General features: G+C 38.4%; 1 protein-coding gene and 2 long non-coding RNA genes across 5 annotated transcripts; 2 read left to right on the forward strand and 1 right to left on the reverse strand.

The window, feature by feature from the left end:
* Positions 1–149: 149 nt before the first annotated feature.
* Positions 150–2,014, forward strand: LOC125573497. The gene is made up of 2 exons (XR_007314080.1): positions 150–289; positions 786–2,014. It is a non-coding gene; the product is annotated as an uncharacterized LOC125573497 (long non-coding RNA).
* Positions 2,015–7,177: 5,163 nt separating this feature from the next.
* On the reverse strand, positions 7,178–27,936 carry LOC5510191 (rho GTPase-activating protein 18). Of its 3 annotated transcripts, XR_007314076.1 has the most exons (18): positions 27,753–27,936; positions 23,047–23,216; positions 22,377–22,442; positions 21,447–22,022; positions 20,766–21,004; positions 20,515–20,571; positions 19,893–20,058; positions 19,692–19,783; positions 19,384–19,461; positions 18,132–18,232; positions 17,164–17,222; positions 16,526–16,608; positions 15,426–15,629; positions 14,589–14,666; positions 11,177–11,272; positions 9,461–9,737; positions 9,080–9,155; positions 7,178–8,683 (listed from the first exon to the last, which is right to left on the reverse strand). XR_007314076.1 is itself a non-coding variant. In XM_048733920.1 (17 exons), the coding sequence occupies exons 2-17, from the start codon at positions 23,192–23,194 to the stop codon at positions 8,586–8,588; spliced, it is 2,418 nt and encodes an 805-aa protein (XP_048589877.1). In that variant the 5' UTR covers positions 23,195–23,216; positions 27,743–27,936; the 3' UTR covers positions 7,178–8,585. The 3 variants fall into 3 exon arrangements, 2 of the variants coding, with proteins under 2 accessions (XP_048589877.1, XP_048589876.1); XM_048733920.1 differs by lacking the exon at positions 9,080–9,155 and having other exon boundaries at positions 27,743–27,936; XM_048733919.1 differs by lacking the exon at positions 9,080–9,155 and having other exon boundaries at positions 27,753–27,935.
* LOC116616977 lies at positions 23,187–23,613 on the forward strand. Its single transcript, XR_004295558.2, has 2 exons — positions 23,187–23,270; positions 23,364–23,613. It is a non-coding gene; the product is annotated as an uncharacterized LOC116616977 (long non-coding RNA).
* Positions 27,937–27,955: the final 19 nt, after the last annotated feature.

Genomic DNA, 27,955 nt, shown 5'->3' on the forward strand with positions numbered 1-27,955 from the left:
CCTCAACGCAACTGCGTTGGCGATTAGGCAAATTTATTCGCTAGGACAGGAAGAGAAAGGGACGGGCTACCTGTGGTTAGATCACCTCATATTGGTACCAGATCTCCACGTCCGCAAAAACAATATGGCGGACATAGTGAAGAAGGCATACGAATTTTTAAAAATGAACGCATTTCGTCTTTATCCAGCAACTTCGGAGCGTCAAATTGGCGAACAAGCATGGGCGAAGACATAGAAATCAAGACCTATCCCCACATCCTCTTAAGTATGTTTCTTCAAACAATTTCAAGTAAGTTTAGTCTAGCATTTTTATACTGGAACTTGTCAAATTGATAGGGGAGATAGGTGCGATATCGAACATTATCACTGATATCTGATATTGAGATTAGGATATTATCATTGTTTTCCTCTAATTATATGCTATTAGCAGGGTTGGATCCAGGGTAGTTTACGTGAGTTCCGGAACACACTAAGCCATAATAATAACGACTAAATAACTAATAAGAATAATAACTAACTAATAAGAATAATAACGACGATAAGGCATCTTTTTACGTGTTTAATTTAATAAAAAGCAAAAATACAGAAGATTGAACGATTTCCACAGACAAGCCAATAGTAATAAACCTCGCGCGATTGGCTGGAAATTTTTTCATTGTGTTCGAACTCACTCAAAACCATTTTTGATTGGCTAACTCGCTTGAAAACCACCACGGAAACTATCGACAGAAGTATAAAAGGGTTTGTACCTCCCCTAACGGTCTCCTTTCGTTTCCTCTCACTAGAGTCTCAGTACTTGCATCGGAGTTTACAAAGGAATTGGTTAACAAATTGCACTAGTTTTTACTCTTTATGGCTCGCGCTCCTGTCTGTCGGAAGGAGGATTGTTTTCCCTACGACATTGGCTTAGTCTTCGACAAGATCGCCAGATATTCGCCTCAGGACAAGTTGAAATTCATCGAAAATGTATGGAAACCAGGTGAGCTTTTCGATTTCCCAGTGTCAATAGAGAATGGAAAATCTCGCAAGTTTGTTTTAAACTGGCTAAAGAAATATCCATGGCTAGCCTACTCTAAATATTACAAAGGAGTGTTTTGCTTAGATTGTGTTTGTTTTGGAGTTCAGTGTGGGCGAAACGCTAATAAGTTAGACAAATTATTAGAAGTCTCTTCTTACAAATTGGACTACGGCCGCTTCGCTCTTTACAAAACATGCGCAAGGAAATTGTGAAATTCGAAAATTTTCTATGATTGCTATAGAAGAATTTAAGAAAATGATGCGAACAGAAGCTGTCCCGATAAGATTTATTTGCTCAATTGCACCCTAGGAGAATGAGAATGGCAAACATATTTAACTTAAATTTTTGCACCATCTGTTTCTAGAGGGCTTGTGAGTTATGTTCCATCTGGGTCTTACCCTTAAACTGATGGAGAACAGCTACAGAAACTCAAACTGGTGCCTGTATAACTTTATTTAAAAGTCATTTCTAAATGTTTTTTTTATTTAGTGATGATTTCAATTTTTCTATTGACACTGGGATTTCGTGTTAAGCTCAAATGGTTTACAAACATTTCCCTGGGCTCCAGAAGCTGCAGTTTCAAAGGATAAAAAAAGGGGAGTATTTTTCAAATTATATTCTTTTTATAATCATTCAGTACTTCTCTCTTTTAAACTATGGTAACAATGTTGGATTTTTCTCCAGAGCTCCAGTTACTGCAGTCCCCAAGGATGAAAAAGGGGAGTTTTTATTCAAATTATATTGTCTGTAATTTGTAAATATCTTTTGTATATGACATATGATATTAATATTGGATTTGTTTTCTTATTATCTTGAAAACTCCTGGACCAAGGACCAACCACAGGCTTGCCATCTATAAGCACCATTTTTCCTTCTGCTCAAAGACAGTTATATTGGACATAGACCAGTGGCACCGGTTTGGATACCAGATATTTTTTTTGTAGAGCAAGGTGTTCCATGTACCATCATCAACAAAATAAAACTTTTTTGCCTTTATGATAGCATGTTTTTTTGTTCTTTTTGGAGTAATTAACTTTTCTGAAAATGCAGAAAATGGCATTTATAGAGCTTGAAATTTCAAATTTTCTTGGGGGAGCATGTCACCAAACACCCCTATTGTTGGTGTTTCGGTGGAAACTACTCACTCAAAAACCTGGATCCACCCGCGATTAGATAGTGGTTAGACCCCTTTCCTCTCCTTTCCTCATCCCTCGATATTGTGATATTATCGGAGATTATTTTATTTAATCTACTAGATGTCTATTTAGATACCTTCCTTCCATCTGCTGGACCCCTCGATATTGTGATAATATCGGAGATTATCTTATTAGAATCTACTAGATGTCTATTTAGATCCTCTCCTTTCATCTGCTCTACCCCTCGATATTGTGATATTATCTGAGATTATCTTATTAGAATCTACTAGATATCTATAGAGATTCATTTGTCCTCTCTGCTGGACCCCTCGGTATTATCGGATATTCGACTACGAAATCTACTGTGACTGTCACGTTTGTAGAACGAGTATATATATGATATTAGTATATTATCAAGTCATGAGATGAAATAATCAAGGTTCAACACAGCAGTTTTAAAGTTATAGTATCTGATATATATATCAGTGGACTATCTATGTGTAAATCTTGCAATATTATCTAATATTATCAAGTCATGAGATGCAATAATCTAGGTTCAACATGGCAGTTCTAAGGGTATAAGATCTGATAAATATCAGAAATTAGGTTTGTGAGCTTTGTTATAATATCGACTAAATATCTGATACTAGAACCCTGTGAAAAAATATCTGATTTATATCCGGTTTTAGATGAGTGATAAATAAAGTATAAATATCAAAGCGCCAGAAAAGTTCTAAATTACTTATGCACCAGTCAAAGTACATCCCGGACCCCAGAATATGTGGGACTTTAGTTGGGATTTCGCGTCTTATTAGCAGCTCTCCTCGTCCCCAGTAGGTGGGGAATAAGCTTATTTTGTTTTAGTTTTAGTCTGAGATTCGCCTTTAAAAGCAATTTTGTGTGGTAGGGAAAGCAGAAAATTGAAATTGTGAGATTTATTAAGAATTCCCTTGTCAAAACAAAGCAGAAATATTGTGCCTATGAATAAAATGATGATATGGATTCTGTATCACTCATCAATTTTACACTAAAAGTATGGTGGTCCTCTCTGTTTGAAATTTTGAGTTTTCTGTCCCAAATAAAAGACCAAATTATTTTGTTTACTTCAGTCGTACAGTCATTGTCAATTGATACCAAAGAAGCGACGTAGTAAGTTTTGATAGTGCGAAGGTTTTAACAATATTAATTTTTCCCTCTAACGTGAGGTTTCTCATTTTCCAAACGTCTAAGAGTTTTTTCATACTTTCAAGTTTAACACTGAGATATTCTTTTTTTAAGGTTATTTTATCATAAGTGAAATGGATGCCGAGTGCGTAAACTGATTTCTTTGGCCAGCGGATACCAAAAAGCGTTTCTTGACAATGTCTGTTTCTACCCAGCCTTTCTGATTTCGAAAGATTTACCTTTAACCCGGAGCATTTGTTAAATTTCTTTGAGAGCGCAAAGAGGTGATTTGCTGATTTCATGTCAGCTACAAAGATTGTCGTGTCATCTGCATATTGTGTTCATTTGAATTCATATTAATTCCTCTAATTTGTTCATCTTTTCCTATTGCATTTCCTGAAATCTCGGCCGCTAAAATGAACAGAATCCCACTCATTGGGCATCCTTGTCTTAATCCTCTGTGTAGGCTGAAAAAGGGTGTGGCATATCCGTTGTTTAGGGCACAGCTAGAAATGTCGTTGTAGAATGTATTAAACCACTTGATTATGTCTGGGCCAAAATTGAATGTTTTCAATGTTTTCCTTATAAAATTCCCCTCAAGGCTATCGAAAGCTTTTTGAAAATCTAAGAAAAGAGCAATTCCAGGGATATCTTCTGTTTGCGTCACATCCATTAGATCGAAAATCATGCGCACGTTCTGCCCTATATATCGATTACGCACATAACCAGTTTGATTTGGGTGTATGATGTCTGGCAGCAGCTTTGATATTCTAGTTGCTATTGTTTTTGACGCGATTTTATAGTCAACATTTAAAAGGGTTATAGGTCTCCAATTCTTTAAATAAAATCTATTGGTTGTTTTCTTTGGAATAAGAGTTATGACGCCTCGTTTTTGTGATATTGACATTTCTCCTCTTTCAAAGGCTGCATTAAAACATTGTACGAATTCATCTTCTAAGTGTCTCCCTTCACATAGCTTTTGTTCGCTGTCATTTAGTATTTTACTTGGGGGTGTGCTAAAGAAATACTCAGAGCAAGTGGACACGCCCTCATTTTTTTGAGATGACGTGTAAAGTTTTTCGTAGAAATCTTGTATTTCATTCATAATTTCTTTCTGATCTGTGATTTCTTTGCTTTTGTCATCATTCAGTTTTGTAATGTATTTACTGTCATGTTGTCTTCTTTCTAAGTTAAGGAAATATCTCGTATTTTTCTCACCCATTTCGTGCCACTTGGCTCGGCTTCGAATGATCGTGCCTTTTGTTTTTTTGTCGTGCAAGCAAATCTAATTTGTGCTTGGTTTCATAAAATTTACACATATTCTCTTATCGCTCATATCTTCGTTCAATTTTTGCTGCACAATATTAAATTCGGCTTGTAATTCTCTCTCTTTATCTTTTCTTTCTCTTGCTTTTCCTCTGGAGTACTTCACGGAAAATGTTCTAATATCCATCTTATATATAGCATATCCCATTTTAGGCGTGAATCTTTCATTGTGCGGTAGCATTGTTTTTGCGACGTGATAGTGTCTTTCAATTCCTCAATAAACTTTAGGTCTTTAAGAAGCAGGTTATTAGATTTCCAAAACCCGCGTCCACGCTTGACAAAATCTTTGGATTTTAGTTCGATAATGGCGGCAGAGTGATCAGAAAAACTTGTTGCAAGAATATTCTAGTTTTCCATTATCGAAGCTGTTGAGTTTGAGACCAACCAGTAGTCTAGTCTGCATCGTATTTTTAAATTTCTATTCTGCCACGTGTATTGTCTTATATTTTGGTGCTGATTTCTCCAAATATCAACAAGATCAAGCAAGGCGCAAGCTCTTTTTATTTCATCGATTACTATGTGTTTTTTGCTAACATCTGTTCCGCCGCTTTTATCTAATGGCGTCAACGCGCAGTTATGATCACCTGCCCATAAGATTTGTTTGCCTGAAAAAGCGCGCAATTTTTCTTTGACTGTGTCGAAGAAGAGTTGCTGTTGTTTTATGTCATTAGGCGCATAGGTATTGACAAGGACAAACGGAGAGTCTTCGATTGTGATTTCAAGGATCAAATACCTGCCATTTTTATCCGTAACAGAGTTTGAAATTTGTGAGTCAAGTTTTGGATTGATCAAAACCATCAAACTTTTGCTGTAATTACTTCCGTGGCTGTAAAATATTGGTCCACCCCATTCCGCCGCCCATATCTTCTCTAGGGACTTGCTGCTGTAGGTTTCTTGAAAGCGAATTAGGCTGTATTTTTGATTCGTGCAACCATCTAAAGATTTGCCTGCGCTTTTTTGTTGTGTCCATTCCGCGTGCATTTAAGGAGCAAGCAGTGATATTGAAAGGCATTTCATGGGTTATAATGAGCTGTGCATTCAGAAAATAGAAGGTGTGTAGCTGCTATTTGAAAGACAATGAACAGGACAAAACATAGATTACAATAAAACATTGAAAAATGTCGCATGATGCATAAACAGTACTGATTATTATGCGTACGGAAAAACAACAAGTTTTGCATCAACAATTTTGCTATCTGCTAGATAACAAATTTAAGGCCGCCTTTAAAACTGATCTAGAAATAATGGCCTCAAGCGAAAATTCTACTGGGAAATCCGAGATGAAACGTTTCCAGGCGGCATCTAATTTCCTAAGTACATTTGCAAGTATATATGGAAAGAAACTGATTTCGAGTGGTAACCTAATAAGCTCTATACCCTTCCGGGCCGGTGTAAAGCGCACCGTTACTAAATATCTTATCAAACTTAATGTACGCCTTGTGATTGTTTGCCCTGGCATCTTTAAGGACAGGTACGAGCTTTTTACGAACATCGGCAATCTCTTTTGGATAGTCCGGCCAGGTTTTTCGCTAAGCTACGCACCTCTTCTTTATCCTTAAAGAAGGAAAATTTCGCTATAATAGGGCGTGGCGACGACTTATCTTTAGTACCTGTGCGGTGAACTCTCTCGAAGCTGACATCTCCTGCTTGTTTCGGTCCTGCTTTTAGATTTTTATGAATGAAGTCCCTTCCCGCATCTTCTGTACCGTTCCAAGTTTCATTTGTACCTTCAGGAATTCCGAAGAAGCGCAAGTTGTTTCTCCTTGAAAAGCTTTCCAGCTTGACGCCTCTACCTTTCTTCCTTGATCGTTATAATCTCTTCTTGTGAAAATTCCAAGCTTTTTTTGAGTTCTTGGTTTTCCTGTTCCAGAGTATAGATCTGCTTTTTCATTCCTTGTAGCTGTTTAATGGCTAGCATAGTTGAGTCGGGTTTTGCGTTCATTAATTCTAGCTTGTCCATGAGTAGTGCGTGGTTGCAATCACACTCGTAATGGCTGTCCTCCATTTCTGTTTGCAAGCTTTTCATACGCGAACGCTTCCGTCGTTTTTCTGCCCGCTGACTATTTGTACTTGCATCTTGTGCTTTTACTTCTTTCTCTGCCTCGCTCATCTCGAAGAGTTTGAAATTCTACATGACAAGCCGGAGCAATTTAGGACGCGTCCGTTCACTTCGACGGCTAGTCCCAGTCCTGGGGGGTGGCTTCTTATGCTGCATTCACACCAAAACCATGTTTAAAAAAGGTTTTCCCCTGCCTGATAACTAGTCATGGTTTCTCAGCAGAGTGTATTCAGTTTTGTTCTCGGTTCTGTCCACTCAACCACTTTTAAACTTGTTTAAGTGCTGGTGTGAATGCGGTATTAATAATCCAGTTGTTTGTTACTCGGAAACGCATCAAAGCGACGTTTTCCTTCAACACTGAGTTCTTCACGTGGCCCCAATACCCCATCCCCTGCTACGGCCCTGATAACCCAAATCTATATTTCGTGGCTCAAAATCTAAGGATTCCCAGCTGATACAAAAGAACAACACAAGCAGGGTTCCAACATTTTAATAGAAAATGAGCAGGTGACTTGGAACAGTAGGCGGCGGAGCATCCATCACGGCCCTCGACTCCATAAGGATATACAATGTGCTTTCCATTGGAAAAATCTATTATGTATGTCTATTGCTAGCTGTATTCTAGAATCAATCAATTCAAATATTGCCTTTTTTTTAGAAAGTTTAAAACACCCTTTCAACTTTGCTAGTTACAATTTACTAGCTGGAAATATTGTTGTATCTTCAGCTGACATTTCTACTTCCTGGAAATATTGCTGTACCATATGACTGGCATTTTAACTTCCTGGAAATAATGCTGTACCATCAACTGACATTTGCACTTCCTGGAAATATTACTGTACATCTTTTTACTGGCATTTTAACTTTCTGGAAATATAACTGCACCATCAAACATTAAACACAAACATTAAAACTTCATGGAAATATTATTGCAATATCTTACTGATAGTTGAACAGGGAAACCACATATTAGTATTTTCATACATTAATTATTGGTGCTCGCCCTCACTTGGTGAAAACTAAGGCAAAAATCAAGATTACGCTACACCATGTCCGAGATTCCTGGCAACCAATGCGTTACTAGAATAAATTAGATAAATAGTTAAAAGACCAATTGCCAGCTTGGTGATCTAACATGAACTTGAGTTGGTTTGAATTTAACATGATTATAAAGATAACGTTTTGCTATCAGTTTTTTTTCCTGGTAACCAGGCCACAAGTGTCCCAGCATAAGGTAGTGTTCATTGATTACACCGGGGAGGGAGGGGGGGAGATTTTTTTACCCAAGACACCTTAAAAGTTCAGAGTCCCCCTTTCATTGTAAACATTTTTTTTTCGGCGCCCCCTATATAGAAACCCAAAATTTTCTTTTTTTCCCCCTTAGAGTACCTTTTTTTGGGGGTCCCCCCTATTTGGATGTTAAAAATTTTCGGAGCCCCCCTCAATATATACCCTCCCCCCCCCGGTGTATTTAATGAACACTCCATAAATGCGTGTTTTCCCTAATTTTGTATAAAAATCTTAGTCGATCGCATAAGTTTTAAAGTCAGATATAAGATTTTTATACAGTAGCGAACCAATGGCAATGGCATTACGATCCGAACGCTTTGCTCTATAAAAAGGTGTGACGGATAAGCATTTTTTTGATGAGACAAACTTGATATACCTCTCTCCATGATACGGTTATTATCACACCACATGGCTATATTCTTGCTTAATTTACGTTGATATTTGCAATAGTTTTGGAGAGCGTCCATTTTCGTCCATAATCCTCTGGGTTATTTCGTCTTGTTCGAAGAGGGTTCAAGGCCTACCGTCCGAAACACGAGAGCATCTTTTGCCACGTTATGGCTTCGAGGATTGTTCGGATGCTTCTCGGCGTTTACTCGTAATCCGAGCGCGGCTTGATTATCCATTCGGCGTGGGGATTCACTTTGTACAGCGCCTTCATGTTGGTGTCGTTGTCAAGACAACGCTCCCCTGAAATCGCAAAAGCCTAGGTGAGGTACTACAAGATCTACGAGCTCGAACAAAGGTCAGGGAGATAAAGTAGAGACAGATAACGCGCGGACAGAGGGACAGATAACGGACGGACAGATGGACAGATGACGGACGGACAGAGAGACAGAGTTACATACAGACGGTGAGACAGGTAACTTACGGATAGACAGATTACAGATGTATAGACAGACATTGTTGACTTGCTCACCTATGTTGCCTCGTACGAGTACCTAAGATAGACTCAGCATGTTGACTTGTTCACCTATGTTGCCTCGTATGAGTACCTAAGATAGATGGACTCAGTATGTAGACTTGCTCACCTATGTTGCCTCGTACGAGTATCTAAGATAGACACAGCAATGTTGACTTACTCACCTATGTTGCCTCGTATGAGTATCTTACATGGACTCAGCATGCTGTCTTGCTCAACTATGTTGCCTTGTACGAGTACCTAAGATAGATGGACTAAGTATGTAGACTTGCTCACCTATGTTGCATCGTACGAGTATCTAAGATAGATTCAGCATGTTGACTTGCTCAACTATGTTGCCTCGTACAAGTACCTAAGATAGATGGGCTCAGTATGTAGACTTGCTCAACTATGTTGCCTCGTACGAGTACCAAAGATAGACTCAGCATGTTGACTTGTTCTCCTATGTTGCCTCGTATGAGTATCCCAGATAGACTCAGCATGTTGTCTTGCTCACCTATATTGCATCGTACGAGTATCTAAGATAGACCCAGCATGTTGCTCACCTATGTTGCCTCCGACCTCATACAAGTGGTGCCTATCGTGTGCAAACTTGTTGTTGTCATGTGGGTTGACGCAGTTCCTATACTCGGGGGACATGACATCCCTCTTGTGCCGTCTGCCTGATGGGCGTGGTTCTGACCCCTCCGCGTCCTCCCCGGGTCTTCGGCGAAACTTGGCCACTATGTCTCCCGCCCTCATCCCGTCTGTGAGCTGTATGGCCATTGCGATCTTGTTCAGCATTGGTGCTTTCACGCGGATGATGTTATTGGCCAGTTCAGCCTGTCAGATAGAAGAAGTCATTTAAGAGAGGGTATTCAACTGTACCGCTGAAACAACGTACTGGGGCGCACACGTTCTAAACGTCATGTTTTGAAGATGAAACACGAATTGCCATACTCTTAGGTGACAAGAGTGACATTCTAAGTGTTTATAACATTGTAATATTGATGATAATTTAACGCTCACCTAACTAGAACTGGGTGTATGAGGAAACCGCGAATGAGTCGTCTCTAACTCTTTGTTCACTCGCAACCTTACCACTAGCTACATATACTCGACCTTCCTAATTTCTAAACCCCCATCCTGTGAGGTAATGCAAAATGGGTACCTATGCGCTCTCAATGATATTATATATTGTCCTGAAATGAAATTCTACTGTTCTTTGGACGTTCTTTTGTCAATAATTATTTTGTTCTATGGACGTTCTTTTGTCGATAATTCTTTTGTTCGTTGGACGTTCTTTTGTCCACAATTCTTTTGTTCTTTGGACGTTCTTTTGTCCATAGTTCTTTTGTTCGTTGGACGTTCTTTTGTCCATAGTTCTTTTGTTCGTTGGACGTTCTTTTGTCCATAATTCTTTTGTTCGTTGGACGTTCATTTTTTCTTTGGACGTTATTTTTTCCATAATTATTTTGTTCTTTGGACTTTCTTTTGTCCATAATTCTTTTGTTCTTTGGACGTTCTTTTGTCAATAATTCTTTTGTTCTTTGGACGTTATTTTGTCCATAATTCTTTTGTTCTTTGGACGTTCTTTTGTCCATAATTCTTTTGTTCTTTGGACGTTCTTTTGTCCATAATTCTTTTGTTCGTTGGACGTTCTTTTGTCCACAATTCTTTTGTTCGTTGGAAGTTCTTTTGTCCATAATTCTTTTGTTCTTTGGACGTTCTTTTTTCCGTTCGTACCTACGTAACATGTATAACGTACCTGGGCGAATACCGTACCTAAAAACCTAGCCTCCTCCACAGGCATCTCGGTTTTTACCTTCAGTATTTTTATGAACTGGGAATCCTGTGGTTAGAAGTCGGAAATTAAAAAAAAACAACTTTTTTTCTGAAATCTCTCGAGAGGCTTGCGGAGGAAGCTATAAAAAACCCTAGGGTGAATCTTTGTTGCTGTTTTGATTCAACATTGGAAAAAAAATCTAAACAGGTTTCCCAAATCAGTCGCTGGAACTGGATTCTTTCTTCCTCCTTGTCCCAGTTATCAATCAATAAAAAAACACACACACACACTTTCACACCCGAATCATTAGAATGCACGATTCATGGCGAAAATAGCGAACTTAGTATGTCAGTGCATAGAATGTGAAATCAGAAACACATGGTATTTTTAAGGATCAACCAATAGTAAATATTTTAATGACAAATCACTGTGAAATTCAATTTGTCCAACAAAAATGGTTCATTAAGTCTTAAATATTCAAAAGACCAGACCATACCTCCAGCACTTCCATGGGTGTGTCAGTTATCGAGTGCTTTTTCTGGGGAGAGCCACCTCCTCCTTCACGACCTTTCTTAAGTAGCAGCTTCCTGACCTAAGATGACGTAAAAAGTTAGAAATAAGGCAGCACAGAGATAGTAATAAGGCAGCACAGAGATAGCAATAAGGCAGCACAGAGATAGCAATAAGGCAGCACAGAGATAGCACTAAGGCAGCACAGAGATAGCAATAAGGCAGCAAAGAGATAACAATAAGGCAGCACAGAGATAGCAATAAGGCAGCACAGAGATAGCAATAAGGCAGCACAGAGATAGCAATAAGGCAGCAAAGAGATAACAATAATACAGTACAGAGATAGCAATAAGGCAGCACAGAGATAGCAATAAGGCAGCACAGAGATAGCAATAAGGCAGCACAGAGATAGCAATAAGGCAGCACAGAGATAGCAATAATACAGTACAGAGATAGCAATAAGGCAGCACAGAGATAGCAATAACGCAGCACAGAGATAGCAATAAGGCAACACAGAGATAGCAATAAGGCAGCACAGAGATAGCAATAAGGCAGCACAGAGATAGCAATAAGGCAGCACAGAGATAGCACTAAGGCAGCACAGAGATAGCACTAAGGCAGCACAGAGATAACAATAAGGCAGCACAGAGATAGCAATAATACAGTACAAAGATAGCAATAAGGCAGCACAGAGATAGCAATAAGGCAGCATAGAGATAGCAATAAGGCAGCACAGAGATAGCAATAAGGCAGCACAGAGATAGCACTAAGGCAGCACAGAGATAGCACTAAGGCAGCACAGAGATAGCACTAAGGCAGCACAGAGATAGCAATAAGGCAGCACAGAGATAGCAATAATACAGTACAAAGATAGCACTAAGGCAGCACAGAGATAGCAATAATACAGTACAAAGATAGCAATAAGGCAGCACAGAGATAGCACTAAGGCAGCAAAGAGATAGCAATAAGGCAGCACAGAGATAACAATAAGGCAGCAAAGAGATAGCAATAAGGCAACACAGAGACAACAATAATACAGCACAGAGATAGCAATAAGGCAGCACAGAGATAGCAAAAAGGCAGCACAGAGATAGCAATAAGGGAGCGCAGAGATAGCACTAAGGCAGCACAGAGATAACAATAAGGCAGCACAGAGATAGCAATAAGGCAGCACAGAGATAGCAATAAGGCAGCAAAGAGATAGCACTAAGGCAGCACAGAGATAGCAATAATAAAGTACAGAGATAGCAATAAGGCAGCACAGAGATAGCAAAAAGGCAGCACAGAGATAGAAATAAGGCAGCATAGAGATAGCAATAAGGCAGCACAGAGATAGCACTAAGGCAACACAGAGACAACAATATTACAGCACAGAGATAGCAATAAGGCAGCACAGAGATAGCAATAATACAGTACAAAGATAGCAATAAGGCAGCACAGAGATAGCAATAATACAGTACAAAGATAGCAATAAGGCAGCACAGAGATAGCACTAAGGCAACACAGAGATAGCAATAAGGCAGCACAGAGATAGCAATAAGGCAGCACAGAGATAGCAATAAGGCAGCACAGAGATAGCAATAAGGCAGCACAGAGATAACAATAAGGCAGCACAAAGATAGCAATAATACAGTACAAAGATAGCACTAAGGCAGCACAGAGATAGCAATAAGGCAGCACAGAGATAGCAATAAGGCAGCACAAAGATAGCAATAATACAGTACAAAGATAGCAATAAGGCAGCACAGAGATAGCAATAAGGCAGCACAGAGATAGCAATAAGGCAGCACAGAGATAGCACTAAGGCAGCACAGAGATAGCAATAAGGCAGCACAAAGATAGCAATAATACAGTACAAAGATAGCAATAAGGCAGCACAGAGATAACAATAAGGCAGCACAGAGATAGCAATAATACAGTACAGAGATAGCAATAAGGCAGCACAGAGATAGCAATAAGGCAGCACAAAGATAGCAATAATACAGTACAAAGATAGCAATAAGGCAGCACAGAGATAGCAATAAGGCAGCACAGAGATAGCAATAAGGCAGCACAGAGATAGCACTAAGGCAGCACAGAGATAGCAATAACGCAGCACAGAGATAGCAATAAGGGAGCACAGAGATAGCACTAAGGCAACACAGAGATAACAATAAGGCAGCAAAGAGATAGCAATAAGGCAGCACAGAGATAGCACTAAGGCAGCACAGAGATAGCACTAAGGCAGCACAGAGATAACAATAATACAGTGCAGTGTTAGCAATAAGGCAGCACAGAGTGCTTTCTGCAGCTAGACTGACTTTTCGTTTTTCAGAAATTCTTGCATTCGCTTGTGTTTTGCATGATGCGTTGCGAAACATGATCAAAATGCGCCTTAGATACGAGTGACTTACCAAAGATAAAGCTAGTGTTAAAGCCTTATTGTCACCAGTTTACTTCCGGTCGATTACTTTACAATATCCGATTATTTTTAACGGAAAACACGAAAAATATTTCAAAATATTGAAAAAAGTGTGTTTATTGGAAGTTTCTTTGAGTATGTGATTGATAATTTAGAGCGGATGGCCTGTTTAATATCTCGGATTTTAATAGATTCTTTTGCCTTTTAACGGTTGAGGTTTCCGTCGGACCTCCGGAAGTAAACTGGTGACAACGCGGCTTTAATCTTGAAACTTATATGATGTTAATATACAAGGCGAAAGTACTCAATGCTGATTGGCAAAGGGCGAGGACATACCTTCTTAATAAAGGGCAATTAAGGAGAACATTGAGAATACTTGTAAAACTTTTACGAAATTTGGGATTTATGATTAATCCCAAATTGTACTCGGCCCAATAAAAATAATGCCAAGAAAAACTGAGTGAGTCAAGCACTTCGTGGAGTACTGCTGCTGATGGAATAGCCCATATGTAACACTTAGTACACGCATACTTTTTATTTGGTGCTTATACAGACTGTGTACATGGGATGAGTTCCAAATAAAATTAAGATAGTTTCACAAGCGATGAAGAACTACAACGTTAATGTGGCTCGTAACGCAGTGATTTTGACAATAAATTTTGGAAGAGGTCATTTCCTGACATTCGATTAACATTAAGGTTTGTAGTAACAGAGACACAAATCACAATCCCCCCCCCCCCCCCCCCTCCACACACACACACAAACAATTCCCGAAGGCTTTTTTCCCCGTCAAGTTACGCGCGCACACACGGTAAGATTCCTTGCTTCACGAAGTAAGAGTCCCGGATTTGTTGCGAGTTGGAGATGAAAAGGCCTACAGACGTACATAACAACAAACGGCCTACAGACTTACATAACAACAAAGCTCTCATTGTTAGGTAAATTGTGTTTTCTCGGCACAGGGCTACAGGCTTCCAAGAGCCCATTATGCACTTACTGCTTTGGCATCCTTAATCTTGCGATTTCCCTCGGCCTCATAGAGATAACGGACCTGCATTACCATGAAACCAGGGATCTGTCAATCAAACACACGCGTCAATAGGGGCACTCCCACTGATGGGGGATTTTACGGCTATCATGAGGAAACTAAATAATATATGTTGAGTACCCAAAATGATCATCATTCACAGTAACCACCTCCATATCATGGACACCCTCAAGAAATTTTGTCTTTGCGTCTGGTTATAATTGAGGTTTTTATTACAGCGAAACTATCGGGCAACCTGTATACAAGGGACACTTTCCCGATTTCTAATTCTTCAGTCGAATTCTATGGATAAGACCTACGGAGCGGACACCTATATATAACGGAAACATTTTTTCTGTCCTCACAACATATAGAGGTTTCAATGTATGGGAAGGCTACCCGAATCAGCATTTGGTCTGATCTCAGAGTCGATGCATGCAACTCAATTGTGAAAACATATGGGGACATCGCTATCTGTTATTCTATGAGGGAAGGGGTTATTTATTGTGGTTACAATTTAAGATCATGAGCTATCAAAGACTGCAATTTGTGCACGATAATTCCTTTTCCGAGGGAATACATTCACATCATGGTAAAAATCTAAGATCAGTAGCTAGCAAAGAATTGAATACTGTGAGTAATAAAAGGCGATTTGGCACTTTTTTACACAGTGAAGTATGCATAAGTATGCATAATTATTTTTACAAAATATAGACTTACTGGTAAATCATTTACCAGTAAATATATAGTTTCTATACAGTGTTTTGTCCCTCGGTGTAATGTAATCTAGTCTCAAGTACGACCTACCGTCCAGAGTATATTCTGGTATTTGATGAGCATCCTCACGAGGTTGACGGTGGCCTGGGCTTGCTTGACCTCCCGTAGGCTGGGCATCTCCTTGCTGCTGCTGAAGTGGAAAAGGTTGGGTGCCATGATCATGGACACATTGTTCAAGTTCATCTTGTTCTGCTTCTCGTACGAGATGATTCGGCTCAGGAACGTAAGGAGAACCTGTAAATATGTGCACAGAAATATCAGGGAGGGTTGCATAGATGCAAAGGTAGGAGGGGTCGGTTTCCACAGAAAGGTAAAAGGGGGTGCACAGATAAAAATGTAAGGGGAGTGCATAGATCAAAATGTAAGGGGAGTGCATAGATCAAAATGTAAGGGGAGTGCATAGATAAAAATGTAAGGGGAGTGCATAGATAAAAATGTAAGGGGGGTGTATAGATAAAAATGTTAGGGGGGTGCAGAGATAAAAATGTAAGGGGAGTGCATAGATAAAAATGTAAGGGGAGTGCATAGATAAAAATGTAAGGGGGGTGTATAGATAAAAATGTTAGGGGTGGTGCATACATAAAAATGTAAGGGAAGTATACATAGTAAGGTATGTATGAGGGGTCGGTTTGCAAAGAAAGGTAAGGATGCATAGATAAAAAATTAAGAGGGTCCACAGATAAAAAGGTAAGAGGGTTGCATAGATAAAGGTTAGGGGGTAAGTTTCCAAAGAAAGGTAAGTGGGGGCACAGATAAAAACGTAAGGAATGTATAGATAAAAGGTACAACATGGATGGTACAACAAAGATACAACATGGTTGTGCCAAGACATAGAGAGGTGCTTCAGGCAGCTGACATACGACTTATGAGCTGACATACGACTTATGAGCTGACATACGACTTATGAGCAGACATACGACTTATGAGCTGACATACGACTTATGAGCTGTCATACGACTTATGAGCTGTCATACGACTTATGAGCTGTCATACGACTTATGAGCTATCATACGACTTATGAGCTGTCATACGACTTATGAGCTGCCATACGACTTATGAGCTGGCATACGACTTATGAGCTGACATACGACTTACTGTATGTCTGAAGAATCAAAATTGAATCGACTCACCCGTAGGCAGTCTCTGTGGATGGATGGGAGGAGTAATATCAGCAAGTTTAATGCCTGCAGTTGTTGTCTTCTATCTGGGATATCTGCAAAGTTGAGGGGAAGTTAACAATGGAAATCAAAGGAACCTCCAAACAACGATGTGGAAACCAAAGGTTTTATTGTGTCTTGAAGACGGGGACGTTTCAGCTATAAACCAGACTGTCATTGTTTGCTAGAGAAGGCTGTAAACTTATCTTTGGTTTAACTCACGGATAGTTTAGACTTGGCATTTAAACATGACTGCAATGGCGAATATTTCTACAGTACAGTAGACTATGAACCTTGGTGTTTTCACGTCGGGCTTTGTGGAAAACGGCTGGAATAATATATCAGAGAGAGGGAGAGGGAGAGGGACAGGGAGAGGGAGAGGGGGAGGGAGAGGGGGAGGGAGAGAGAGCAACTATTGTTTTCTGCCCTTGCCATTATCGTTGCTTGAAGTCTTGCTAGCCTGACCACAAGACAAAGGAAAAGCCAGTGTGTTGGTATTGTTTGCATAAGGCTTAATTTTTAGTACTCCATTATTTTTTTTATGTAATGGTTGTGAGGCCATTTTTCCCATTTTTCCCTTGCAATACCCTTCCTTCCCTGGTAATACTTACTTTCTACTGATGCAAAGGTTGGCTGGTACTCGTACGTCAAGAGAGGAAAGGGAAGCTCTCTGCGAACAGAATGCCCAAAGCAAGTTGAAAAAGTGGGCATACAGTAAGACGGATATCTTCCGTGCTCAACAGTAGGCTACCAAAATAAGCAAGTTTATAGTCACACTTGTACCTTGTGTTTTTGTTTCTGTGTTGTGGTAACAGGAGCTCCATTTCGGAGTCACAACGGCCATTAGACCGCCAACTAATGACAAGGCACAGAAAAGCATCCATATTGCCTCCTTTTATGATGCCTGTTGCTTTCAATGGTTGGCGGTCTAGCGGCCATTGTACCTGCAAACCGGCTTCCATCACCAAAAACCAGTTGCGACTAGGAAAAGCACAGGGTTCATGTGTGACTGAAAACTGTTGTTAGCTGATTTTAAGAAAGAAAAAAAAACTGTATCTGAGAAATCTGCATGAATCTATTTCGTTTTAAGGGATAAAATATACAGTACTACAATTTCTAAGCACCTTTGGAGATTTACTGTAGCTCATGGACTTATCTTGAAAAGTTAACAAAAATTCCAAAAATCCTAAAAAAAACTTCGGAAGTGGGTGGGTGGGTCAAAGGCCAACTCGTAAAAATATAATTTTCATGCCACGTTGTCAATGATTGCATCTGTCAAATTGCGATGAAATGTGCGGGTAACTCTCCCGATGAAGGAAAGAACAACAAAGGTACTATATGTTATTGGTCTTACTACAAATGATCTAAAAGAGCCTGGGGCGTGTGCAAAACCTGTGATGTTTATTAAAAGCAAATATGGATAGGGGGTTGGATGGGGTCTACTCTATCCACTTTATTTAACCACTTTCCTCAAATCTTAATTTAAGTTAATTGTCTTCAACCAAGCCATGGCAGGCGTTTATTTGGTATAGCATAATGAGGTTGATCATCCCATGAGATTAATATGACAGGAGCTTACCTGAGAAACTGTTTGAGAAGTCCAGCTACATCATGGACTCTCCTCCCATCTAAGCTAAACGCGCCTTCGTTAAAAGTCTCCTCGATTTCTTCACGCAGGGCCTGCCAAGGAAAGAAGAATGGGGCCCAGAATGAGCTAGGTTCCTGCTTAGAGTACCTTATAAAACTAAATTTTCGCGTCACTTCAATGTCGCGAATTTCGCGATATTAAAAGATTCGCGAAGTGACGCAAAAATTTAGTGTCGCGAGAATTAGGATGCGCGAAAATTAAGTGAGTACACATGAAGTCTTTGGGAGAATATTGGCCGTTTAATAAGGTTTATGGAAATACCTTGCCTATAATTTAATGTACATAGTACGGTAAGGGGTTGAGTAGGACTTATTATAGATTTTTATGAAACTAAATTGAGCCCACGCATCTTTTTGTTACAAATTGTTTCAGATTTGATGATTACAGCACATTTCAATCCCACTTGTTTTGCTTGATTTTATCATCCCAAAATCGCGAAATCGAGAAAATAAAGTGATCTGGTTTTTACGAAAATAGGAAAATCGCGAAAATAAAGTGTCGTGAAATATCGCCATCCCAAAATCGCGAAATTTTGACGTCGCGAAAATTACATTGGAATATATATAGCCTGGTTAACAGGCGCTATTTGCGTGAAAGATTAACTAATCCGAGCTTAGTTAACCAAGCTAGATTAGCCGATCTTAGTTGCATTTAAAAAAACGGAGACGACAGCGAGCAGATTTCGGAGCTGAGCTTACGTCAGCATGTGCGTCATCACATGCTATAACTGATATCTGATTGTGAATACTCGAACAGTACAAAGACCATTGCAGTCTCTCCTGTTCCCTTCTCGCCCCAATCACCTTATTTTTGGCCGAGCATTACGTCTGATAGAACAGCTTTTCCTGGAGATTTTCTTAAGGGCGCTTTTTGAGAGCCTGTTTTGCAGGCTAAAAGCAAGAATTCTTTTTTTTTTTTAGAAAGGGTTTAGTTTCATTTAAATATTTTAGTTTTTCGTTGTTGTTGCGCTGACATTTTGAGCGTTAGCCCTTCGTCGTAGCAAAAGAAACAGTTTCTTTTGCTCCGACGAAATTATAACGCTCGAATTCACAGAGGCGTTTAACACACCTTTCAACCTTTTCTTTATTTATACATGGTCTACAGCACACCTACGCAGACCATCTAGTTTTTCTACAGATTGCCTGTAGTCTTTCTGGTTATACCACTAATATAGAAGGTTTACCTTCATTCTGGCTGTTGCTCCGCCAACCCTGAGAATTCCCTCCTCTGTCAAGCTATTATGATCCAAGAATCGTATCATCTGAAAATGTTGCAGAATGAATAATAAAAATTATAAATCATTATTCATTTCTCCTGTAATCAACATGTTATGGTGAAGTTTATTTGCCTGGGTACAATATCTTTAGTGGCTAGATATCTTTTTAAGGGCCATTAGAGAACATACATTGGTACAGTATGTACAGTACATAGGTAATAACGTAACTCTCTATAAATAGATACTGTATTTAGTTTTACTGTTTAGCTAATCACCTCTTGGAGGAACAGTGGAACATTAGAGTTGGAGCCCTTGAGACGATCGTGTTGAACAAGGTATTGTAGTGGTACCTCAAATATCCCACACTCTACAAGCCATGCAAGACAAACATTAGACCTCAAATACCCCATTTCTGCAAGTCACCTAAGACAAACATAAGATCGCACAAGTATGAAAGCTTTTTTTTGAAGCTCTACCTTTGACTTTCTTCTTTATGGGTTTTCTTCGATGCAGTGCAATACCATGCTGATCAAACAATGCTGTCAACTCAATCAGTGCCAGTGAGCGGACCTTCTCCATGTCTTCCTTACTCATGTCTGATATGTGAGTCAATCCAAGCTCGTCTTTTGTAAGCGTGAAATTCTTTAGGAGGATTGATAAATAATGATTAGGTAAAAGTAGTGGTAATGCAGTTCACATTTAGTAATGCAAAGATGAACAAGTATTCTTATGCAGAAGAGGGGATGGGGATGATAACTGTAGTATACCCAAACTAAAGTGTTAACAGTTCTTATAAAAAGGAGGAGAGAAAAAAAGCTGACCATGCTGGTCAACACCATTGATCAAAGGTTCCATAAACAATTAGAACAAATAAAGTGATCAAATATTCCATAAGCAATTAGAACAACAAAATTAATGATACATTCCATCAGCATTGAGAGCCACAAGAATTTATTAACTGTTCTATCAGCAAAGAGGAGAACAACTCAAATAATGAAAAGATGTGTGAATGTTCTTGATGTACTGACACACAGACAATAAAAAGAGGAGCAATACTATTGCTTGTCAAGCACTTTATTGATAATCGGTAATGCTTACGGGTAAACGTGGGAATTGAGGCCCAGAGTATGATTTTACTCCATTGTTTTTCTCGTTCTAAAACAAAAGCAGAAACAGTTATTATTATTACCCTGTATCAACTTGAGTATTTATAACCGTTATTAATGCAATCAACACTAATAACATCACAACAAACAAACAAAAAACAACTTTACCAAATAAACAACATCACACCCAAAACAACAACAATAAAACAGTAACAATTATAAAAAGCAATTGTTATCACCCACCAGTTTTGGTGAGAGGCTCTCACTAGGTACATCGACTGGTGCTTCATGAAAACACTCAGGCTGCTCTGGATCTGGCGGTGACGATGGGCGTGGACTCACATCCTTCACCTTTAACCTTGAGTCCTCCAGGTCATCAACAGAAGACTCTTTTGTCTTCTCTGCAGCATTAAAAAGATCCTCTTTGGTCCGTCCAGTGACGTAGAAGACGGATCCATGGGTGTGGCGCGTCTGCTGAACTTCTGGAAAACCAAACCAATCAAAGTTTATTACAGTTTAACCTTGATATTACACTGATAAAGTCTGTAAGGCAATATATTGAGTTCTTGAAAATAAGTTTAAAAGAGCAATAAATATAGTAATGAGATAAAAACTTTAGATTGAATAATATGATTAGTTCCATCCAGAAAAGTGTTCGTTATAATGGGGCTAGTGATGACATATGGAGTGCAGTAGAGCTTACATGTAATGAACACCCTCAGTACTTTCAAAAGTGTCTGTCACATGAAGGTGTTTAATAAATCGGGGTTGATTTCAAAGAATTTGACAGAACAATTTGAAATCTGTACTTTGAAAAGTGTTATAACCAAGAGACCATTTGGGAGGTGCCCCTGTTTAGTCAAGAAAGGTATGGGAAGGTGTCAGCTTAATAGAGGTCCCTTTTAGTAGAAGAAGGCAACACACCTGAGTGAACTCTAACATCCTCACTTGCTCTTCTCTCCGCCAGCGGGTGGACAAGCTTACTAGGAGAAGCCTTTTCTTTATCTAAGCTCTCCCCATTAGTACGGATCTCAGCCAGGGAAGTGTAAAGCCCATGCATACTACTCTCAATAGAGCTATCATCCCGAAAAGGCTTCATCAAGTTAACACCCTCACTTGCCGCCCGGCGAGGAAGGGAAGGCCTCCGGATCTGTGTTCGCCGGGAGTGCCCTGCAGTAGGACTTGTTACTGGACTAACCACAGGAGTTGTGGTAGTGCCCTCCGTGCTTGGGTAACTAGTTGATGAGCTTGTTGTTGCATTACTAGGCTGTCCAGTGGTTTGGACAGGGAATATTGTGCGGACATCGGTGTAGTTTGAGTGTTTGGATGATGCCGGCAGAGCGCTGCTTGTATTTGATGGACTGTCAGAGCTGCTTAGTCGCTTTTTGGTGTATTCATTCAAGGTGTTTATTCGCCGTCTAACAGCTTCTGCCTGTTTTCGGGTCAGAGATGAGGTGATGTTTTGAACATCTAAGTCTTCTGGGTTAATTTCCTTGCTGTCTGTAAAATAACAAAGGACAAAAAAGCTTTCAACATTATCAGAATGGTACAAAAATAATCTAGTACAATGAGAAGAATGCAATGGTACAGAAAGAATACTAAAAATAAAAAAATATGACCATTTTAGCATTTATTGGAATAATTGGAAAAAATACAACAAGAAATACAATGAAACAGAAATAAAACCGAAAATAAAAAATAAACAATTAAATCAAAATAATTACTTTCAAAACCCAAACATTTGCATTCATTGTATGACTCACAAGACAAGCTCAGTCAAGACTACCAGAATTTTTGAACCATATACAACCATAATTAATAAAGGTATTATCAAGGTATTAAGGCTTCTCTTACCTCTATACTTTTTAACAATTTCATCAAAACCTGCTTCCTTCAGCCATTGGACCTCTTGGTCCCCTTCTGAAATTAGAAAGTGGGCCCATGGATTCAAAGAAATACACACAAAAGCACAGTTCCTGTTATTGTTTTAGTTCATGATTTAATTCATTATTGTACTTCGGTAAACAGGAAAAGACAAAAACAGGAAGTGAACTTGCTTAAAGAGGAAGATGAAATGATTAACAAATTGTTTATCCTGTCATTTGCACAATATTAGCACACAATTTCTATTTTATCATTTAGATCAACTTCACTTGTAAGAACAAGTCCTAAATACCAGCAAACAAAAAGGAACCTATTTTAGAGATTATGAAAAAAAGCCAGAAAGTTTTTTTTCCTTCCTCAATAATTACCTCCCATCTCACCTGCTGGCCAACACACACTCTCCGCTCGACCTTTGGCCTTCATTTATTAAGCATACCACATTTTCTGATTTAATTAAACTGGAAATTCTAGCCCTCCCCCACACCCCTTCCTTCTCACACAAAGCCCCATTCTCTTTCTGTTCTTCCCCCTCCCTCAACCTAAAATCCCCTCTTTCTTTAGTTGTATCCCTCCCTCCTACAAAATGCCCCATCCTGTTTTTCTCCTTCCTTGTCCCACTTGGACACACCCATTATCCTACCTGCTGGATCCTTCTCTTCATGCTCATCTTCGGGCTGCGGCAGACGGCCACTCTCCTCTATGGACCGGAATTCCTTCCAGAAATCATCATACTCTAGTTGGTCCAGTGGGGGTACCATCCCATGTCTCTGCTTCACCCGCATAGCCATCCTGCTGTCTACATCTGGCTTGCTAATGGGGAGAAACATTCACAAATCAATGATCAATTATCCTTTAACATATGAGGTATTGTTTTTTTTTTTCTAGCTACATCTGGCCTGCTAAGGGGAAGGGGGCACAATACATCAAACATTGACTAATTGGCTCATTATTTTTCAGTATACAAGAACAGAGGTCCTATACACTTTTGGAATACCAAGTACCCTTGGCTTGGATACATTAGTTGAGACTTATTCAATAAGTCATGGTTATATTGACCAGAGCTTTAGTACATTCCCAAACATAAAACATCATTTACTAATTCTAGTCGATTCTAACTGCTTTAATGCTCGACTGTAAAGTATTTGAGAACACATGAAAAAACATGTATCTTACTAAAAAATAATTATAAATAAATGTTCACCCTGTATAGGAGTGTATCTTTTAGCTTAAAAGCAAGTTTGGTAATATAAAACAATGAGAACTTACTGAGGGAACTGTAGTATAAACTTATAAGGTGTGCAACATACATACGTATAAGACAAGCCTTGGCATCTGATGCCTGCCATTGTCAAAAACGATTAAATCAACAACCAAAAAAAATAATCATTACCCTCTTATCGCACTTGAAATAATGTACAGAGCAATAATTCTATCATACATTAAACGCATAAAAACATTCACTGTCCCCAGGCTTGATTAATGTAAAATAAAACTTTTAGAAGACTTTTTGAAAAAAATATTTTGGCTTCACTACAATGCCTGATACAACACACTTCTTCTACTATGAAATAAAATGAAACGGCTTGTAAGAACCATCTAAATGTAATTTACAATGGTATCAGTCCAAAATAAAGCAATAACATGGAAGCAAAAGGAATTAAAGTAATTAAATTAATTAAGGCCATTAGTGGGATGTGTACATTTCAAAACAAAAGATCAGCATTTCATTATTCTCTAGCAGTTCTTGTGTCCCCTTGACTAAAGGACCTGTCCTTTCTTGTTTACACGGACAAACCAATAATAGAAACATTCATCTGGGAGGTGTTGACACAGATATGGGACAGACGTCATCCATGACAGAAACTTGAGCCAGAAAATTGGATTTCTCCTCTCAAAAGCTGTTGCTGTCAACACAGGTTTAGGCTTTGTGAGAACAAGTCAAAACAACACCCAATGGAATCAGCAGTCTTTACATATAGGACACGAGAAAAAGAATAAATTCAAAATAACACCCTATTAAATAAGAAGTCTTTACATATGGATATAAGAAAAAGAATAAAGTCAAAACAACACCCTATTAAATCAGTAGTTTTTACGTGTGGGGCATAAGAAAAAGAATAAATTCAAAATAACACCCTATCAAATCAGAGGTCTTTACATAAAGGGAATAAGAAAAAGATTAAAGTCAAATCAACACCCTATAAAATCAGTAGTCTTTACATATGGGTCATGGGAAAAAGGATAAACAAAGTCAAAATAACACCCTGCTAAACCAGAAGTCTTTACATATGGGACATGAGAATAATGACAAACCATTAAAAGTGGGCTTATAAAATACAAGCCCTGTGAAATTGTCTTAACATCAACACAAATAAGATTATTTAATGCTTTTCTGAGGCTTTAGTATTTATAATATTTGTATTATAATATTAAGAATTGTTGTTTGAAAGGAAAGCTCAGCATCTCTATACTAAAACCAGCTAATCTCTCATTTAGTGAGAATGGAAGAGTGCAAACAGTAACATACAGTATACATTTTGCTTCCAATATCAAGAGATGGGATAGTACCATGGAACAATAAAAAACTTAGAGTAAAACTTAAACTCATTAAAATAATCAGAAAACTTGTCTATGCAGATAGGTAAGTTCAGGAAAGCTGTAACACCAAAAGGATATCTCAAAGGAGTTATCAATTACACAGGAAATAAACAGTCAACAATTTCAAAATAGAAAAAATGTCAGTTTGAGACATTTAGATTGGACTAGCCAATGGTGAAAAAAAATCCTTCAATTTAAGTTGTCACCATCGGAATATGGGCAGCCCGACATGATATCAACTTAAATAATTATACCTAGATTATTATATACACATGGACATGTATTATAGACAAACAGTACATCAAAGAGTTTTTAGTATACTGTAAAAAATTACTTTCAAGTTACCTTTAAAAAAGAGTTTTTAGTTTCAAGTTGCATTTAAAAAAGTAAAAAAGAACACTATATGCAAGGAAGTTTAAATTGATGCCTTATCCTTTGCAAATAAGCCATCAATTAGGAAGTGCCAGACAGGAACTGATACTTGATCTGCAGAACATTTTTAAAACATGTTTAGACACTTATGGTGTTGCTATGATGCTAGTTTTATTACCCAGGGTTCAAAATATTTTTTTAAGTCAGCTAGATTTTGCCAGGTTTGTGAATTTTGATGGAAAAAAAAGCTTGCATACTCAAAATATAAAAGGATAATGAGAAAAAAGAGCCGGCAAAGACCAGAGGCAGCCGGCCGCTATTTTGAACCCTGTTACGACTTCCTTCACAAAGTGCTATAAATATGACAAATTTTATCGATTATTTTTGTTAGCTTTCTGCAAAATATCACTTCACAAAATGCCATTGGTGTGATGTTATGTAGATTGGATAAAAAAGTATTAATCATGGCCAATAATCAATGACATCTGTGTATAGCAACAACAGTCCTGTATGAATAGTGCATATTAAAAAAATCTATTTCACACCTTCAATCAAATCCTTATTCCAAATAAATTAACACACTAGAAAGAATTGCAAACTATTTACAAAGTCATATAAAATATTTGAGGAATATTACAAGATAACAACCTCACATTCTAAAGTAATCTAAGATTTTTTTCTGACTTTGGTTAGGGTTAGGATTAGTGTTGGTAAAAAAATAACTGTGCCTGTAAAGTTTTAAATAATTAACTTGTAAAGTTTCAAATAGCTAACTTAAAAACGTTTAAATAACTTTCTTGTAAAGCTTTAAATAACTTGCTAGAGCTTTGTGGTAAATGTCTGTCGTACCATAGCTTGAATTAGTGACACTTTTACTGGCATTGTTATGGCTGTGAGGGGAATGACTTATGCCTAACTGGTCTAACCACTATTTAACTCAAATCCGATAATGCAATTAAAATTCCTTTCTGTAGTTTCATAATAAGAACAACTTTAGTGTTGGTATCAGAAGAACTAGCGGCCATGGTTAAGTTGTGACTCATACAAAGGACAATACAACTACATAAATTCCTATGACAATGGCAGTAAATGCACCCTACCAAGCCTAAAATAGCCTGCCCTGGGATCCAAAGAAACAGAATCAACCCAACTGTTGATGGAAAATAATTATTTAATAGTCTACCTTTTATAAGACCTACAAATCCCTGGTACTTCTAAGGATATAATAAATGTATAAAAATATGAGTATATATATAAATATTCTTTGTAATCTTTTTTTTGGAAATGTTTACAGAACGCATCCGTAGAATCACTTAAAGTTTTTTCATCATTGATCCTGTTAAAACATGCGCTTGAAATATCGTAAAGTTGTGGCCACTAAAAGTGCGTAAGTGTTTATCGCAGACAATGTACAATAATAAAGGAAATTGCCATTTAAAAATAGAAAACATCGCTTGGTAGTAATTGGAAAACAATAAGGAAATAATCTAACACGACGAACAAAGAATAGGTTCTTTCCTAAAACTTGGAAGCAGCGAAATATTTCATCACTACTTAGTGTCAAACGGATGTACTAGCGGGTCAAGAACTTTATTAATATAGTATTGGCAAAGAAAGAACTAAATGCATACTGGCAGTAGTAAAGTTTACGAAGCATATAATTACTCATACAAATTTAATTTTAGTTTGCGGCGAATAATCTGAACCACAGTGGCGTTTTGTTATCAAACTAGTTTACGCACTTGTTCAATGCAGAAAAGATAATAACAGCATTTAAACCCCCCTCTGGCTCTTCGAATTCAACATTTATACGACATTAAGTGAACTATTTAGAACTATATTGCTTCTTAGAATTATAAAGCTAGAAATAGGTGACAATTTGCACAGATTTGTGATTTCACTCGAAGCTTTGGAAGTTTCCGAAAAGTTTACAAAAAGAAACAGAGATAGTTCCGTATAGTATAATCGAGTTCACGGTGGTTTCGGAGCAAGCTTTCATTAAGACAACACAGTGTATGGGAATGAAAAAGGTAGGAAGCTTGTTGAAGTTTGCGCAAAAATAAAGCAAAGTCCTTTCTTTATGAGATGCTCGTAAGATAAGAGACGACATTAAAGGGTAGAATTACCGACGGCAAAGGTTTTCGTTGACTTTCAACAGATTATCACAAAAGCAGAATCCTGCCTTCTTTCAGTCGAATTTTAAGAGCCTCTAGCAAATATATAAATGCCTACAAGAAAGCATGATCTACATAAAGTGTAAAACAACCGGAAATTACGAGGAACACTCAATTGTGCCTGAGATTCAACCGTCCAACCGAGTGGTTGACATAGCGCCCGAACTGTGTAAAATACACCCGCAAAGTTACCTTAAATTACCTGAAAACTGCGTTACTGTCCTATTCAGGGTTTCCCTGCAGGTGATGGAATTTTCCTTATTCCAATTTTCACGCTGTAAAATAGCCGGACATTTCAGAATTTCGCAGACTTGGACTTGTTTTCGGTCGAATGTTCGGCAAGTACGAGTTTGTTCGAACAAATATGGCGGTGATCACGTGACACATATAATTGCTGAGGAGGGG

The sequence above is a fragment of the Nematostella vectensis genome, chromosome 11 (assembly GCF_932526225.1).
Source record: "Nematostella vectensis chromosome 11, jaNemVect1.1, whole genome shotgun sequence".
NCBI classification, from domain to species: Eukaryota; Metazoa; Cnidaria; class Anthozoa; order Actiniaria; family Edwardsiidae; genus Nematostella; species Nematostella vectensis.